The sequence below is a fragment of the Abramis brama genome (genome assembly GCF_963993115.1).
Source record: "Abramis brama genome assembly, chromosome: 5".
NCBI classification, from domain to species: domain Eukaryota; kingdom Metazoa; phylum Chordata; class Actinopteri; order Cypriniformes; family Leuciscidae; genus Abramis; species Abramis brama.
In genome coordinates, this window is record NC_139967.1 from 24,187,277 (window position 1) to 24,201,074 (window position 13,798).

Consider the following 13,798-nt stretch of genomic DNA (forward strand, 5'->3'; position numbering starts at 1 on the left):
TGCCCTGAAACATTTATGGGATAAACTTTGTCCCACAGGCAATTCTCTTTTTCCTTCCAGAATCGCTGGATTCTAAGAACTCATCTTTATGTTGGGATTAGCACAAGGGATTGCTCAGTCTGAAAGGGCATGAGGGATTTCATTTAATCTGTATTTTTGTTTAGGTTTGAATTAATCTTAGCTTATCTTCATGTTAACAATTTTTTCCTGCACTGAGAATTGTTTTGTGCTTTTTCTCTTGATGGTAATAAAGTGTGTTGCCTTTTGTAATATTTTGTTCTGCCATAACATTTCAGCAGCACAAAGATCACACATGCGGGGTCCAAAATGAATCTGCCAAAAATGGTTTAATTAAGAGCATTTAAAGACAATAGATATATTTCTTGCCGGCCATGAACCTGTATTTTAAATTATATTTATTTTAAAAATAAGCAATTTATTTTATATCTTGAGGGATAGAATATCATTCATAGAATATCAAAAATCATTTTTTAAATAATAAATTGTTGCAGTTCCTAATCAAAACCTTTTTTTTTATTTTATTTTTTTTATAAATAAAGCTCTTTTGTTTCCATTTGTCACTTGTTAATTATGTTATTGTGATATCTTGTGCAAATAAAAACTGCAGATTGCAGATGGGTCCAGTTTGTGCTGTTCCAGACTAACCTCATCCTCATCCTCATCCTCATTTTGTTACTGAGATAAATCTATTGCTGTCCCTTTTTCAATCTGCTTTCAGTCATATTTGAATATGTAGTTTATAGAGTATTTGTTTTGATTGAAAGTATTGACCCACCTTGTCCAGCATGCAGTATAAGGCTTGTATTTTTTTGCTGCTAAATGTGCAGAAACTGTGATGCAGATGTGATTGATATCCTATCCTTCAGCTTTCCTCTCACATTTACTGAGATCTCTAATAAAGAGTTAATTTGTCATTGTCTTACTTTGTACTTCTCTGATTTCCAGGGCAGCTGTTGAGTTTCCAGCTGAGACCATGAGCACCATCTCACCGACTGATTTCGACAGCGTCGAGATCCAGCAGCAGTACAATGACATCAACAACCGCTGGGACCTCACAGCCGAAACAGAGTGGGATAATGAGAACAGTTCTGCACGTCTGTTCGAACGTTCCCGCATCAAAGCTCTCGCAGGTCAGTTAATTTTTTTTATTCATATGTGTGTGAGTCCAGGTTTGGTTTTTGCACCCATGTGCTCCTGTTTGTGTTTTTGTTTGTTAGCATGCTTTCTTAAAAAGCTAGTTTTCAACAGGTTGCATTTTGTGATTCTGTCCAGTAGGGGGTGGCATAAGGCAACATGTAAAAAAAACAAAAAAACAAAACAATTGAACCACCTTGAACACATTCTGCATGCTCTTACAGTGATCTTAGAGAACTGTATGCATGATAGTATAGTTATAATAATAAAACGTTTGAAGTGTATGTTTGTAGAATGGCTTTACATTGTTGAAAAGGCATACTATACAATGAATGTCAGTGCATAACACAGTAGTTGATGTGTGTTAAAATGCAGTAAGATACCATCTTTTGACAAGCAGTGACTTGATATCCACATTCTTCCAGGGCTGTTATTCACCCTGTTACGCCCCCTCATTCTCTCTCATCTCCAGGGATTTTTTTTAATGTCATTTTTATGACCTGCTGTATCTCTTACTTGTTTTCTTTCTGCCTGTCAATGGATGTGTTGAGGCCAGTTGTTGTCATGCTCTTTCACACATCTGAGGCACATAATGAATCAATTTGTACATGCCTTTAAAAGTTGCACTCATAGATTTGAACTTCGTTGAGTGTACATATACAGTAGGGGGGCCACAGGAGTCAGTTAAATCGGACAAAACCTCCCTGGGGATATCTGGGGAAATCCTCAGTGGTATAATGTTTCATAAATAAAGTAATTAATAACTGGAAAAAGAGTAACACGAGGCTTAATAGAATTCATAGCAGCACCTGCTGGTCTATGTAATTGAGTGTCTTTGAGAGGAGTTTAATTCACTCTGTTGTCTTTATGCATCAAACCCACCATGTAAAAACCACCATATCGATCACATAAACACCAGGCAAAACATGAATTCTTAAAAGCACGGACAGGAGAAGGGAAACTGAGAATACTGAGCTAGAATGTCTCTTAAAGGACAGAGCAGAGGAGGGGTCTCAGAGGTCCAGCACTCTGTCTCTCACACCCATACACAGTTAACCTCTGTACCTCTCTCACGCTCCATATCTTTTTTCGTTATATAAACACACATAGACATCAAGTATTATCATTATAACAAACACATTTTATTACAGCTAAATGCAAGCCATAGATAGACAGTATGGTGAGTGGTTATGAAAATTCTTAAAAATTGTTTCATTTCCATTTATGGATTTTTATTAATATGTACTCCATGCACACTGTTATTATTTATTTAATGTATGATGTTTTTATGTATATTGTTTACGTGACTCTACATGGCCTCAATAATTGCCCCTTGGGGACAAATAAAGTGTTATGAAATGAAATGAAATAAATTCTTTTTTTGCCAGTGCAACCTGATTTCATTTAAATATTAACTACTACAGTCACATAAAAAAAGATCAAATTCATATTACTATCGCAATACTTAATGTCAAAAAGACTTGTATATGAATGAATATATATGGTACTTTGACATTGAGAATATGGTATTATCAAATCCCTGTCCCTGTTTTCTTTATCCTCCACTTCCTCCCATTTTGTGTGGGTTTAGAGTTTGCTTTGATAAAATGCTCTCCTCCAGTGACACGCTGGCTGACTGTTGGCTTGGTGCTTCTGGCCATGGTATGACCTGTGACCTCTGCTCTTTGATGGTCACTGCTGGTGACACTGCTGCTAATCAGCACAACCTGCCACTGTACTGGTCTTCATTACTCCACTTCCTCTTGTAAAATCTGCACACACAAAAAAATGCATATGTGTGTGTGTATTAGCAGTTCTGTTTGTGAGGGGTAGAAATTCCCTGAACAAATTTTGATCATGCACTTATAAAATAGATAGTGTTTTCTGAACCATTAAGTAGGCATTACATCATGAGATGAGTTTTCTGTCACCGCAGCATTGCCAGTTCATGGGTGTGAGGTGGTGCACACTTGCACAGGAAGAAAGACAGCGCTCGCTTGTTGAGTCTTTCTCAAGTACTTCCTTCCTGCCTTAACGTCTTATTTTATCTGTGCATGTGCTTCAGAAGTGAGAGGGGAAGTGTCATTTTTGACATGATTAATTGAAGGCAAAGGTCTTACTACCCCTTAACTTAATTTTACATAAAAATCATAAAAATCAGGCAGGCATAAAATAAATGCAAACTTTTTTCTTCAATGGTTTCTGCTGACATCTGATCACCTCCTGAGGTTGGTCCCACACGCCCATCTCTCCTGTGAAACCATCCATCTCTTGACTACTTCTCCACCCCCAGTCCACCTTCAGAAATGGTTCAGCCCACACCTCCCCTCTGTCTGTCTTTCTTGCTCGCTCAGCCTGGGATTTGCTCCTCCCACACACACCTTATGCAAATGCCAAAGCTCAGAAACCGAGAGAGAGAGAGAGTAGGAGGCTTTGTTTACTTAGGAAGCTGAGTGCAGCTAGTTCTGCAGGCTTACTCAAACAAGGTGTGTGTGCGAGAGAAAGCAAGAAGAGTTTTGCACTGAGAGAAAAGTGCATTTGAAAGAGAAGAACAGAGAACGAGTTGAAAGAAGAATATTTTGTTCTTACTATACCTTTTTCTCGCTTCAACGGATTGTGGGTTCCTTTTTTGCCAGAAAAAAAGAGAGAGTCAATTAAAGGAAGAGGTTTTTTTTTTTTTTTTAACGGATGAAGCAGTATGGCGCGGTTTAGCATGCACTGAAACGCTCGGATGCATGCGCGCACCTGGAGTGTGTCTGTTTCTAAACCCAACTTTTTTTTTGGACCTTTGAGGAAAGTTGAACTTTTGGACTTTTCATTTTTCAACTTTACATTTTATCTGCTATGCTCATGACTTCTGGCTTTACTCTTGTGGGGTGATTAATTGTTTTGGATGAAAGTTGAGAGTGAGGGTTGGAGGAACGATTCACAGTGAAAGCGAGTGAGCATTACAGTGAAAGAGAAGAGACATGGATTTTGATCCACGTGAACATGAGCCATGTCTCTCGCCAGCTGCCTTTGTAAACCAGGTGCAATATTCCAACATCCTGGAAGGCCGTTTCAAACAGCTGCAAGGTAAGACTGTTTGTTCTCGGCTCATACCTCATATTCTCTCTCTTTTGTCTTTCTCAGATGCATCTGTGAATAAGTAGCTTAGCCTCCCAGCTAACCTTAAAACCATGTCAAATAACTTGTCTTGTCTTTTGAACCACTTAAACTTTATGAATCCCCTGAGACAGTCAAGAACCTTGAATGTCACAATCAAAAAGTTAATGTGACCTCAATCAGATCTAACTGGAAGACATTTAGGTTAGGTGGTGCACGTATGTGGTGGTTGTGAAATCACAAAGTGGTAAAGGGTTAACTCATAATTATTAATCAGCTGTATTTGCTGTTAACACAACATTATAAGAAAAGTATGGAAATCACTTCAGTGGCACTGAATTGATATTTTTAGGTTTTAATGTGGTTATATATGCTGATGAATTTAATTGTAGCAATGAACAACTTTCTTATCTCTCTCTGCACCAAAAATGGTGCAGATGAGGAAATTGGCCTACAATGATTTATTTTTATGCCTGTGCATGAGAGAGAGAGACACAGAGACCTGTGCTGGTCTCCTAGAGAGTGGCCTTATTTCAGGTACCGCAGGGCTTTTGCCCCAGATCCAAATTACACCATGTTAAAATGGGAGCGAGAGGACGAGAAGGGAAGTAGCACGTAAAGGTGTAGGAGAGGGAGGATAAGAGGGGAGAGGAGAGGAACAGACGGGAAGAAAAGAGGATAAGGGGAGCGCAGAGGGTAATAGGGCTGAAAAGGAGAGGATAGAAACTCCTATTGTGTGTATTAATATAGAGTTCGTTCGGAAGAATGTTCTTAGAATTTGTTTTTGTTTTTTGTGTGTGTGGGTGTATCATTCATTCGATATATATATATATTTTTTTTTCTTTGAAACCACAGTTTTTACAGGCGCCACATAGCATGTGTGAACTCTTTCAATCCCCCCCGCAGGATGTGAGATCTGATCTGCTGTGTGTGTGTGTGCGCTTGAGGTCATGGGGAGTGTTTCTCAGTTAACAGGGAGATAATGACTCAAGCATTGTACTTTTCAGGCCTATTATCTGTTGTATAGGAAGAATGACATCTGCAAAACAGGCCTTGAATATGAACACACACCTCAAGAGTCTCTGTTAGCAAATCCTAGTATTGTTTTATTGTTTTGTAAAGTTAACCCTGAATTCTGCAAGCAAAGTTTCTTGTCCAGTCATCTGTTTTGGATTACTATTTAAAATGATTAGGTTGAGTTTTTTGTTTGACGTGTTTGCTCCATGTTATAGTTTCACGGAAAGCTCTAGACCAGTGGTTCTCAAACTTTTTGACTTTGTCTACAACAATATTCAAAGGTCCCTTGACTAAGTCGTTTGTGAATTTTTTACTCGCAATTTCTACCCGATAAAATATTTCAGAAGGTATTCCTTTTGTATTCATAAAATGTATCATATCTTTGAAGTAATATGATTTTATTAATTTACATGACATTTCCAGGTCTATAAATCAACGTTTTAAAATTAGGCTGGCATAGGCTATATTTTCAGGCTTTTCAAGACCATGTGAATCCTGGTTCTTCAAAGAAAAAGAAAATATTTCTTTTAGGGAGTGATTTTAAAATATTTTTTGATTTGTAGTTCTTTTGGCATATTTTTATGCTTTTTTTTATTTTATTTTTTAGATCATTTTAAGTCATCTTGAGGCCCCTATGAATGTTTACTGAGGCCCTCTAGTGGGTCCTGGCCCCCTGATTAGAACCCCTGGTTTAGATTGTGCAGGTTGATGGATGTCAAACATAAATGTTCTATGTTTAATGCATAATATTGTTTTCATTTAGGCCTGTAAAGACGCTTAAGAGGACATAGAGATTTTAAGTACGAGAGAGAGAGAGCTGCTTGTATGTGTTAGTGATTACTGTGGTTGCGTCATTACACCTGTCTGAAATCTGGTGCATACCTTCAGCAGCATTTTGACACACATTCACACATTCACACATTCACACACACACACACACACACACACACACACACACACACACACACACACACACACACACACACACACACACACACACACACACACACACACACACACACACACACACACACAGAGTTTCTCATGTATCTTTTCTGCTCGGGCCGCCTGTGATCCTCCCCTCTTCTCACACACACACACACACACACACACACACACACACACACACTAGTAATTCCGGTCAGGTTGCCCTTTGGCTGTTAAAAAAAAAAAAACATTTTAAAGTAGTACAGGTGCATTTAATCAGGGGGCTTGCTCAGACATGGTCTACATGCTTGGTTAGGACGGTTCTCCTCAGTGTATGTGTTTGATGCAACACCAGTTCCTCTGTTGTGATTCTAATTATCTTTATTTAAATAAATCCCTGCAACAAGGTAATAGTGCATGTGTGCCTGCAGGTATTTGTGTGTGTGATGCCGTGAATAGGATGGAATATGAGTCATTTTGAACAAGGTTGTCACTAGGGCTGGGTATTGACAGATTTCACAATTCGATTCGATTTCGATTCACAAGCTTGCGATTCGATTTCGATTCACAAGCATTCGATTACGATTCGATTCGATTCAATACCGATTATTTTGTATATCAGGTACAATACATTGTACATTTTCTGGAAAATAAAAGGGAAAAAAATTATTGTAAACTATGGGAGTCAGTTGTAGCCTATAGGCTTCATTAGCCTACTATAATATTGAAGGTAAAAATTAACTGATTTGTATACAAACACTTAAAATACACTTTTATTTATTTTTATAATAATAAAGTTATATGAAAATATAAAAATTTAAATGGTGGCTGTCAAAAACTTTCCAGATTTATTCAAACATGCATTAAATATTGAAGAACAATAAAAATTATAATGATTATGTAATATGGTGCATATATTTAGCAAAATGCTCCTCTCTAGAGTTAATTTTTCTAGCTGACTAACGAGTTTATGGTCACTGGATATGGTTTTTCTGAGGTAAATGTGACGTTACATGACATTGTTTACTTGCGTCTTTCCATGGTTGAAACACTGATTGAGCGATTCCATGTGACATGATACGGATTTCGATAAGTTGTACTCTATCTTTTAACACACTTTCAGATGCTCATTCATGTTTATTTCGCGCAGTAACTGGTGTTATTAATGCGGAAGAGAAGATCATGTGCGCTCTGCGTTGCTGCTTCTCTTGAGCTGAGCCAGAGCGATCTCACGCCACAGCGCCAAAACGGTAATTATGTTTTTGAATTTCGTAAGAAAATGGACGTAATTTGAAATCTGAGACTTTGTTTCATATCAATAATAACAAAGCACAAAGATTATTGTGATTTATTGGATGGGATGCGCGCATCAATGTTCCATTAATTCATCAACTGAAAACAGGATGACTAATCGATTCTTGGGATTTAAGAATCGATATCGTTTTGTAAAAATGAGAATCGATTAAAATCGAGAAATCGATCTTTTTTACCCAGCCCTAGTTGTCACCGCTTCAGTTGAACTTAATGTGTCACTGTCATTGCAAAACAGTTTGGATAAATCAGCAACCCAGTTCTCCATTACACACTTTCTTCCCCCCCCCTTTTGTAAACTCAGGGTGTAATGTGAAATGTTGTTTGCATGCACAATGTATTGCTTATAAATCAGCTTATGAAATCCCGACGATGCAAGAAAGCCCCATTTACAAGATTTTGAAACCGTCTGTTTTCTCCAGTTTTGACAAGCAGAGTGAATCAGGGTAATTAATAATATTTTTAAATAGATGTTCATATACTGTAAATAAATATTTTGCATATAAATAAATATTTGAATTATTTATATGCGAGACCTGTTGTTTAATTATACACAAAACATTTCATGTACATTTATAGTGATTTATTTAATGACTGTTAAAATAATACGTGCACAATTTGTAAGGGGCTTTATAAATTGTTGTACGCTCTTTCTTTTCCCTGCATATTTTTGATTTATTAAGCATAATCGTATGAAATTAAGAGTCTTTTCAATAAATGAGTGAGAAAGTCTGGGTTAGTTGCACGCTTCAGAAAATTGCAGAAAATCTTTTAAAAATCGAATTAGCTGTGCGTGTGCATCCCAACAGAGCTCTAAGAAACAGAAACGGGCGGAAATGACCCAGAGCTTTAGGAGTATGAGCTGGAGAATATCAGCATGGATAAAAATTTCGTTCTTAAATCTCAGTGAAATTCTGCTGATAAGCAGTGTGTGTTTGTGAGGGTGCTTGGGTTTAAAAGGTTTTCTACCCCAGTGTCAGTCACCCTGAAGAGGTAAACACGTACTCCTCTTCACCTCTCCCTCTCAGTCATTACACTGAGATGCACAGAAATTCTTCACACACAGACACAAACAAAGATTTACTAAAATCCCATGCAGAGAATTCAAGGGCGTCTTGATACTACAAGTACTCAAACACAAACTAGTAGACATTCATGATCACATCACACTAAGGCCCAGTTTACACCTGGTATTAATATGCGTTTTGGTCGATGAGATCACAAGTGTATGACGCTAAATACAGGTGTAAACGGGGTCTAAAGTGCTTTGAGCTTGTCTACTTTCGATCATTTCCAGAGGTAGTGGAATACGTATTAGAACGGGTTGCTTATGTGGTCGAATATGTTCGATCAGCCACAAAAGAACTCCTACTCTCCACCTACTGACCTAATGCATAAACATTACGGGAAGCGCACTAGCCAGACTGGATTTATTTTAAAGTTTGGTTTGATGTAAAACGTACCAAGCACAATGTTCTCTCACCATTCCTGATTTCTAACTCTCACCGTGTTCGGCTAGTCTTGCTGCTGTCAGAGCAGAAACGAAAGCTACTGTTCTCTGTATGTTTTTCCGTCGTCTCTGGTTGCGTTCATATGTAAATTGTGCGAGCTTATTTTGTCCATTAAATCGACCCATACATTTACCCGCCCATAGACCCTCTCCTTGAAGAAATCAGGACAGAAGCGGTTGAAAGTGGACAAAAGAGATGGAATACTGGTGTAAACGGGTATGTTTCACTCGTCTACTTGTGATCCAATCGACCAAAACACATCTTAATAGCAGGTGTAAACAAGTCCTAAGACCATGCAAGTGACTAAATGCCCAGTTTAGAAGGTTAACAGCCATGTGAGATAAGGGTGATTTGTGTAGCTGCATATATGACAGATATGTGTGTAAGTGAAAGGGAAGAAAGTCAAAAGCAGCATTATCACAGAAACACCAACACACACATACTCCCACATTCACTTTATCAGATTGAGATAATATACTTCAAATGAGATATAGATGTGTATGAATATCAGCTGTTGTGATCTCTTTGGCTGCTCTTTCATATAAATGAACCATTACATTTTACACTTTTTTTCTCTCCACCCAGATGTAGAGTTAAGCTTACCAGAGCTTACCAGTGATTTTAGTCCCGTCTGAATGTGCCATCTCAGTAATCATTACGGACAATGTCAGTAAAGATTACGGCGACTTTTACCTTCAGTAAAAAAGTCCGGAAAAATTACCTCAGGTAATACGAATGTAAATATGTACGTAAATATTATGTCATTTCCTGTTTAAAAGTAGTTTTCCGCGGTTTTTCCAAGTATGGAGACGCTTGAAAAAGCATTCAGTTGCGTTCTAGACGCTGGGACAAATCTGTGTTAAAACTCAAGTGTTTTTCACATACCATTCAGATCAGAAAGAAGATCGAAAGCACTTGTTAGAGGCACGAAACATCTTTTAGCATTAGGTAAGTGCCTTTTACCAACACAATCCACATGAAGTTAATTAATACATCATTCGACCGGACTTAGCTGTTTTATATAGGCTAAATATAGGTTATATGTGTTTGCACACGTGATGACGACAGGAGGTTGACGGCGATGCGCAAATCAAGTTACCGCTTCTACTTCTGCTAGTTTTACTGAGATATCTTATCCTGTGCGAATTGGCCATTAATATTACAGACGTCCTGTGGTAAAATTACATTACTCCATCTACCCTTGTAAAGTTAATCCCGTCCGAATAGGGCTTAGGTGTGGGACAAAATATCGATAGGGCAAAATATCGTTGTCCTCCTTTGTGCGATACGAGAATCAATATGCTGGTGCCAAATATCGATATTTTAATTAATAAAATAAGGAGCTCTAAATAGATTTCCCTGCTCCCAGCGTCACTCCTTCAAGGCTCCTAGAGGTGGCACTCAACACATGAATGAGGGAAACGTGAACATAAGTTAACTAGCCTAAGAAGAAGAGGTTCTTAACGGGATGGCGGACAGCAGTGTGAGTAAAATAATAGATGCCCCAGCCACGTTTAAGTCCAAAGTCTGGACCCACTTCGAGTTTTATACCATTGATGGGACAAACGTTGTAAATACTAAATAGAAATCTTTGGAAATCATTAGGAATCCGCTGATAGACGCCTGCTTTCAAACGCTCCCGTGTGTATCTCTGTAAGCGTGAAAGATGTCTATTTGCAACTTGTTTTGGAAGCGTTAATTATTGTAGCCAATCACAGATATATATGTTGAGCGCATGAACACAATGGCCAATCAGAAGTGTTTAAGAATGCTTTCACATCTGTAGTTTGGCTCATTTGTTCCGGACCAAGGGCAAACAATTATACATTGTAGCATTTTTCACCCGTTTTGTATTCTTTTCACACCACACTGATTGCTCTGGTCCGAATCAGTTGACGAGTTGGTGAAACGAACCAAAATGTAGTCACGTGACAACATCCACATCACTCGTTGGCCAGATGTGCCTTTGAACGCATTGTCTAAACTGTTCTTTGATTGGTCAGAATTAACGTGATGGAAAATTCCAACGGAACTCCTGGAAGTAAACAAAGAGAGGATGAAAAGCCATCAGACAACATACTGCTTTTTTAAACATAAATGGTGATGAAAGCCAAAATTAAATGTCACAGATTTATATATAAAATAAAAAAATTTCCGAAGTTTACATGTCTTTAACCCTCTGGGGTCTGAGCTGTTTTCTGGGCCCTGGAGGTGTTCTGACATGCTCTGACATTTGTGGTTATTTCTGTTACTTGTGACATTTTCATGGCTAAAGTCTAATTACACTGTATTCAGCACAAACTCTGCTACAATAATATATCAGCAGCATGTATGTAAAAGTTTGTAGTTTTGAGATAATGACATTTATGCGTGGTTTGTGAAAATACAAAAAAAAAAATTCTCACTAAAATAAGGCCATGAAACCCATACTGATTATTTCTTCACAAGACTTTTGAGAATTGTATGAGGTAGCCTAGTATATTTGCTCTAAAACTATGTGAAAATCACCCTGACTGCTCATTCAGATAAAACAATATATTGATTTAAAAATTTTACGACGTGTTTTGTGTGAGAAAGCTTTATGCGGGAGGTCATTAATATGTATTGTTTTCACACCTGAGAAAGACAAAGACCCTCCCCTAACGGCCCTATTAGGAGCTATCAGGCCCTGTCATTCTGAGCAACCTTGCACAAAGAATGAGGAGATTTAAAAAAGAATGGCTTTTAAATTGTTTGGATTTATTTACAACACAACATAATCCAAAGATACACAACAAATGACAAAAAAGCACTTATTGAAAACAATGATCCAAAGACAGAGACCTTTGTGCCATTCCTAAAAACATTGTACATACCTTTCATTTCCAAGGTGTTTGATTTTCACTTTACCATGTTCATGTACAGAGACTCATGTGAATGTTGAAGTCAGCAGGACTCAGTGGCATCTGGGCCCTGAAAGAAAAAAAAAGTGAACATACTAATTTCAAGAGAAAGGCCTGCACGATTTTGGGAATAAATTTTAGATTTTTCTGGTTAAAATTGCTTTTTAAAATTCACAGAATACACACACACACACACACACACACACACACACACACAAATGTTTCCAACAATATATAATATAATGAACACCAGGTTTGTTGTGTCTTGTAGGCATAGGCTATGCGCAGTGCTGGATAAAATAATAATAACAATAACCTATAGCAGCCTACTATAAATCTTCCAAAAGATTTCAGTAACAACTAAGCTAGAGAAAAATATATTGATTATCATGTTACTTCAAATGTTTCCATTCGTTATGATGATATGAAATGAGATAATAGTAAAAACATGAAGCCGTTTGGTGCATTTTGCTTTTCAAACGCGATCGCGATCCAAAATATGATACATTCAAACGCGATCGCGATCCAAAATATGATACATTCAAACGCGATCGCGCTCAAATATAAAACATTATGGTTACCATATACATATCTACGTTTGAGCAGATATCCACAAACACAGTAACAGTAAACACGGGTCTAAATATTATAATATTCACCATATATCTAGCAACAGTTCAACTGCAATGTGAAATCTATGCAACAATAACAAACTAATATGTAAGAATTTCTTACCTTACATCTTTCTTGTCTTCAAATCGCGTTCTTCTTCTTCTGAGGTAAATCCAATGTAAGCTCAGACGCGTCTTTCAAACTCGACGAAAAGCAGAGACTTGTGAAGTGTTTTGGTGTTTTGTTTTTGAGGTAATGAGCGCGATCGCGTTCCATGTGGAGATTTGCATGTGAATCTCTTTTGCGCTCGTGGGCGTGGTCAAATTAAAAATAATTAGGAAGCGTTTGAGAAGCTGGACATCTTGTTGGTTTTATACAAATTATTTAAACAGAGAATATTTGTTTTCAGTTTGAATCCGATCATTTAAAAGTACACACTTAAATGTTTATAAAGGTATATGGCTCATAAATGTGAGACAAGTATTCGCTGAGTTTTGTTTCAGTTTATAGATGTGCTCAAGAAAAAAAAAAGTTCACCGCGACGGAGAGGCAGAACGCACACCGTGTTTATTTTCTTTATTTTACAAAAGCACAATGTTTTGATTTGATTGTAAGTGGACACATACAAAAGTAGAAATATCACACATTCTTTTTTTGTATTTCTTTTTTCTGTATGACCATAAATGACGGAGTAATTTAAGTTTATAATGCTACAATGTGAAGAAAATCCAGCAAAACGCGCCGGCGCGTTTGCCGACCTCAGAGGGTTAATTTAAGAAGTGTAAAAGATATCTCAATGTCATTTTATATTCTTGTTCTTATGAAAATGTTCTTTTGGAATCTTCATTTTTAAAGCCATATATGGTTCAATCTCATAGATATATGGATGTCAATGTGGTAACGTAGTTACGATACTGCATATTTTTATACTCTTGGTAGCTTCAGAAGCTGTTAAAATGAACTAAATCCCATCTTCCAAATACCCCTTAAACTGATTCAAATATAGATTCTTATAAATACACTTTTGAGAGAAAGTGAATGTGCCTCAACCGTTTTCAGTAGAATTTTGGTACTCATAGAATTGTTTTATGCTATTCATTTGATATAGGGAAACAAGATACATTTCTAGTTTAAACATTTATTCTTCAGACATTCCTCTTTAAATGCAATAAGTATCAGCTGTGTGCAAAGTGAACCACATTTGGTTTTCGATCACTGAAAATGGGTAAAATTCTGGGGGTTCTGCACAAATTGCAATGCAAATAGCCTAAGTAGCCA

General features: G+C 37.3%; 1 protein-coding gene across 7 annotated transcripts in view; it reads left to right on the plus strand.

Moving 5' to 3' along the window:
* Positions 1 to 13,798, plus strand: part of sptbn2 (spectrin, beta, non-erythrocytic 2) — an 86,511-nt gene that overhangs the window by 27,159 nt on the left and 45,554 nt on the right. For 4 of the 7 annotated variants that reach the window (XM_084113634.1, XM_084113632.1, XM_084113633.1 and 1 more), the window contains one exon: positions 967 to 1,151. In XM_084113634.1, coding sequence (XP_083969760.1) covers positions 995 to 1,151 — 157 coding nt within the window. In that variant the 5' untranslated portion in view covers positions 967 to 994. Of the gene's footprint in view, positions 1 to 966; positions 1,152 to 3,566; positions 4,231 to 13,798 lie in introns of those variants that run through there. The other 3 variants (XM_084113635.1, XM_084113636.1, XM_084113638.1) reach the window with 1 other exon arrangement.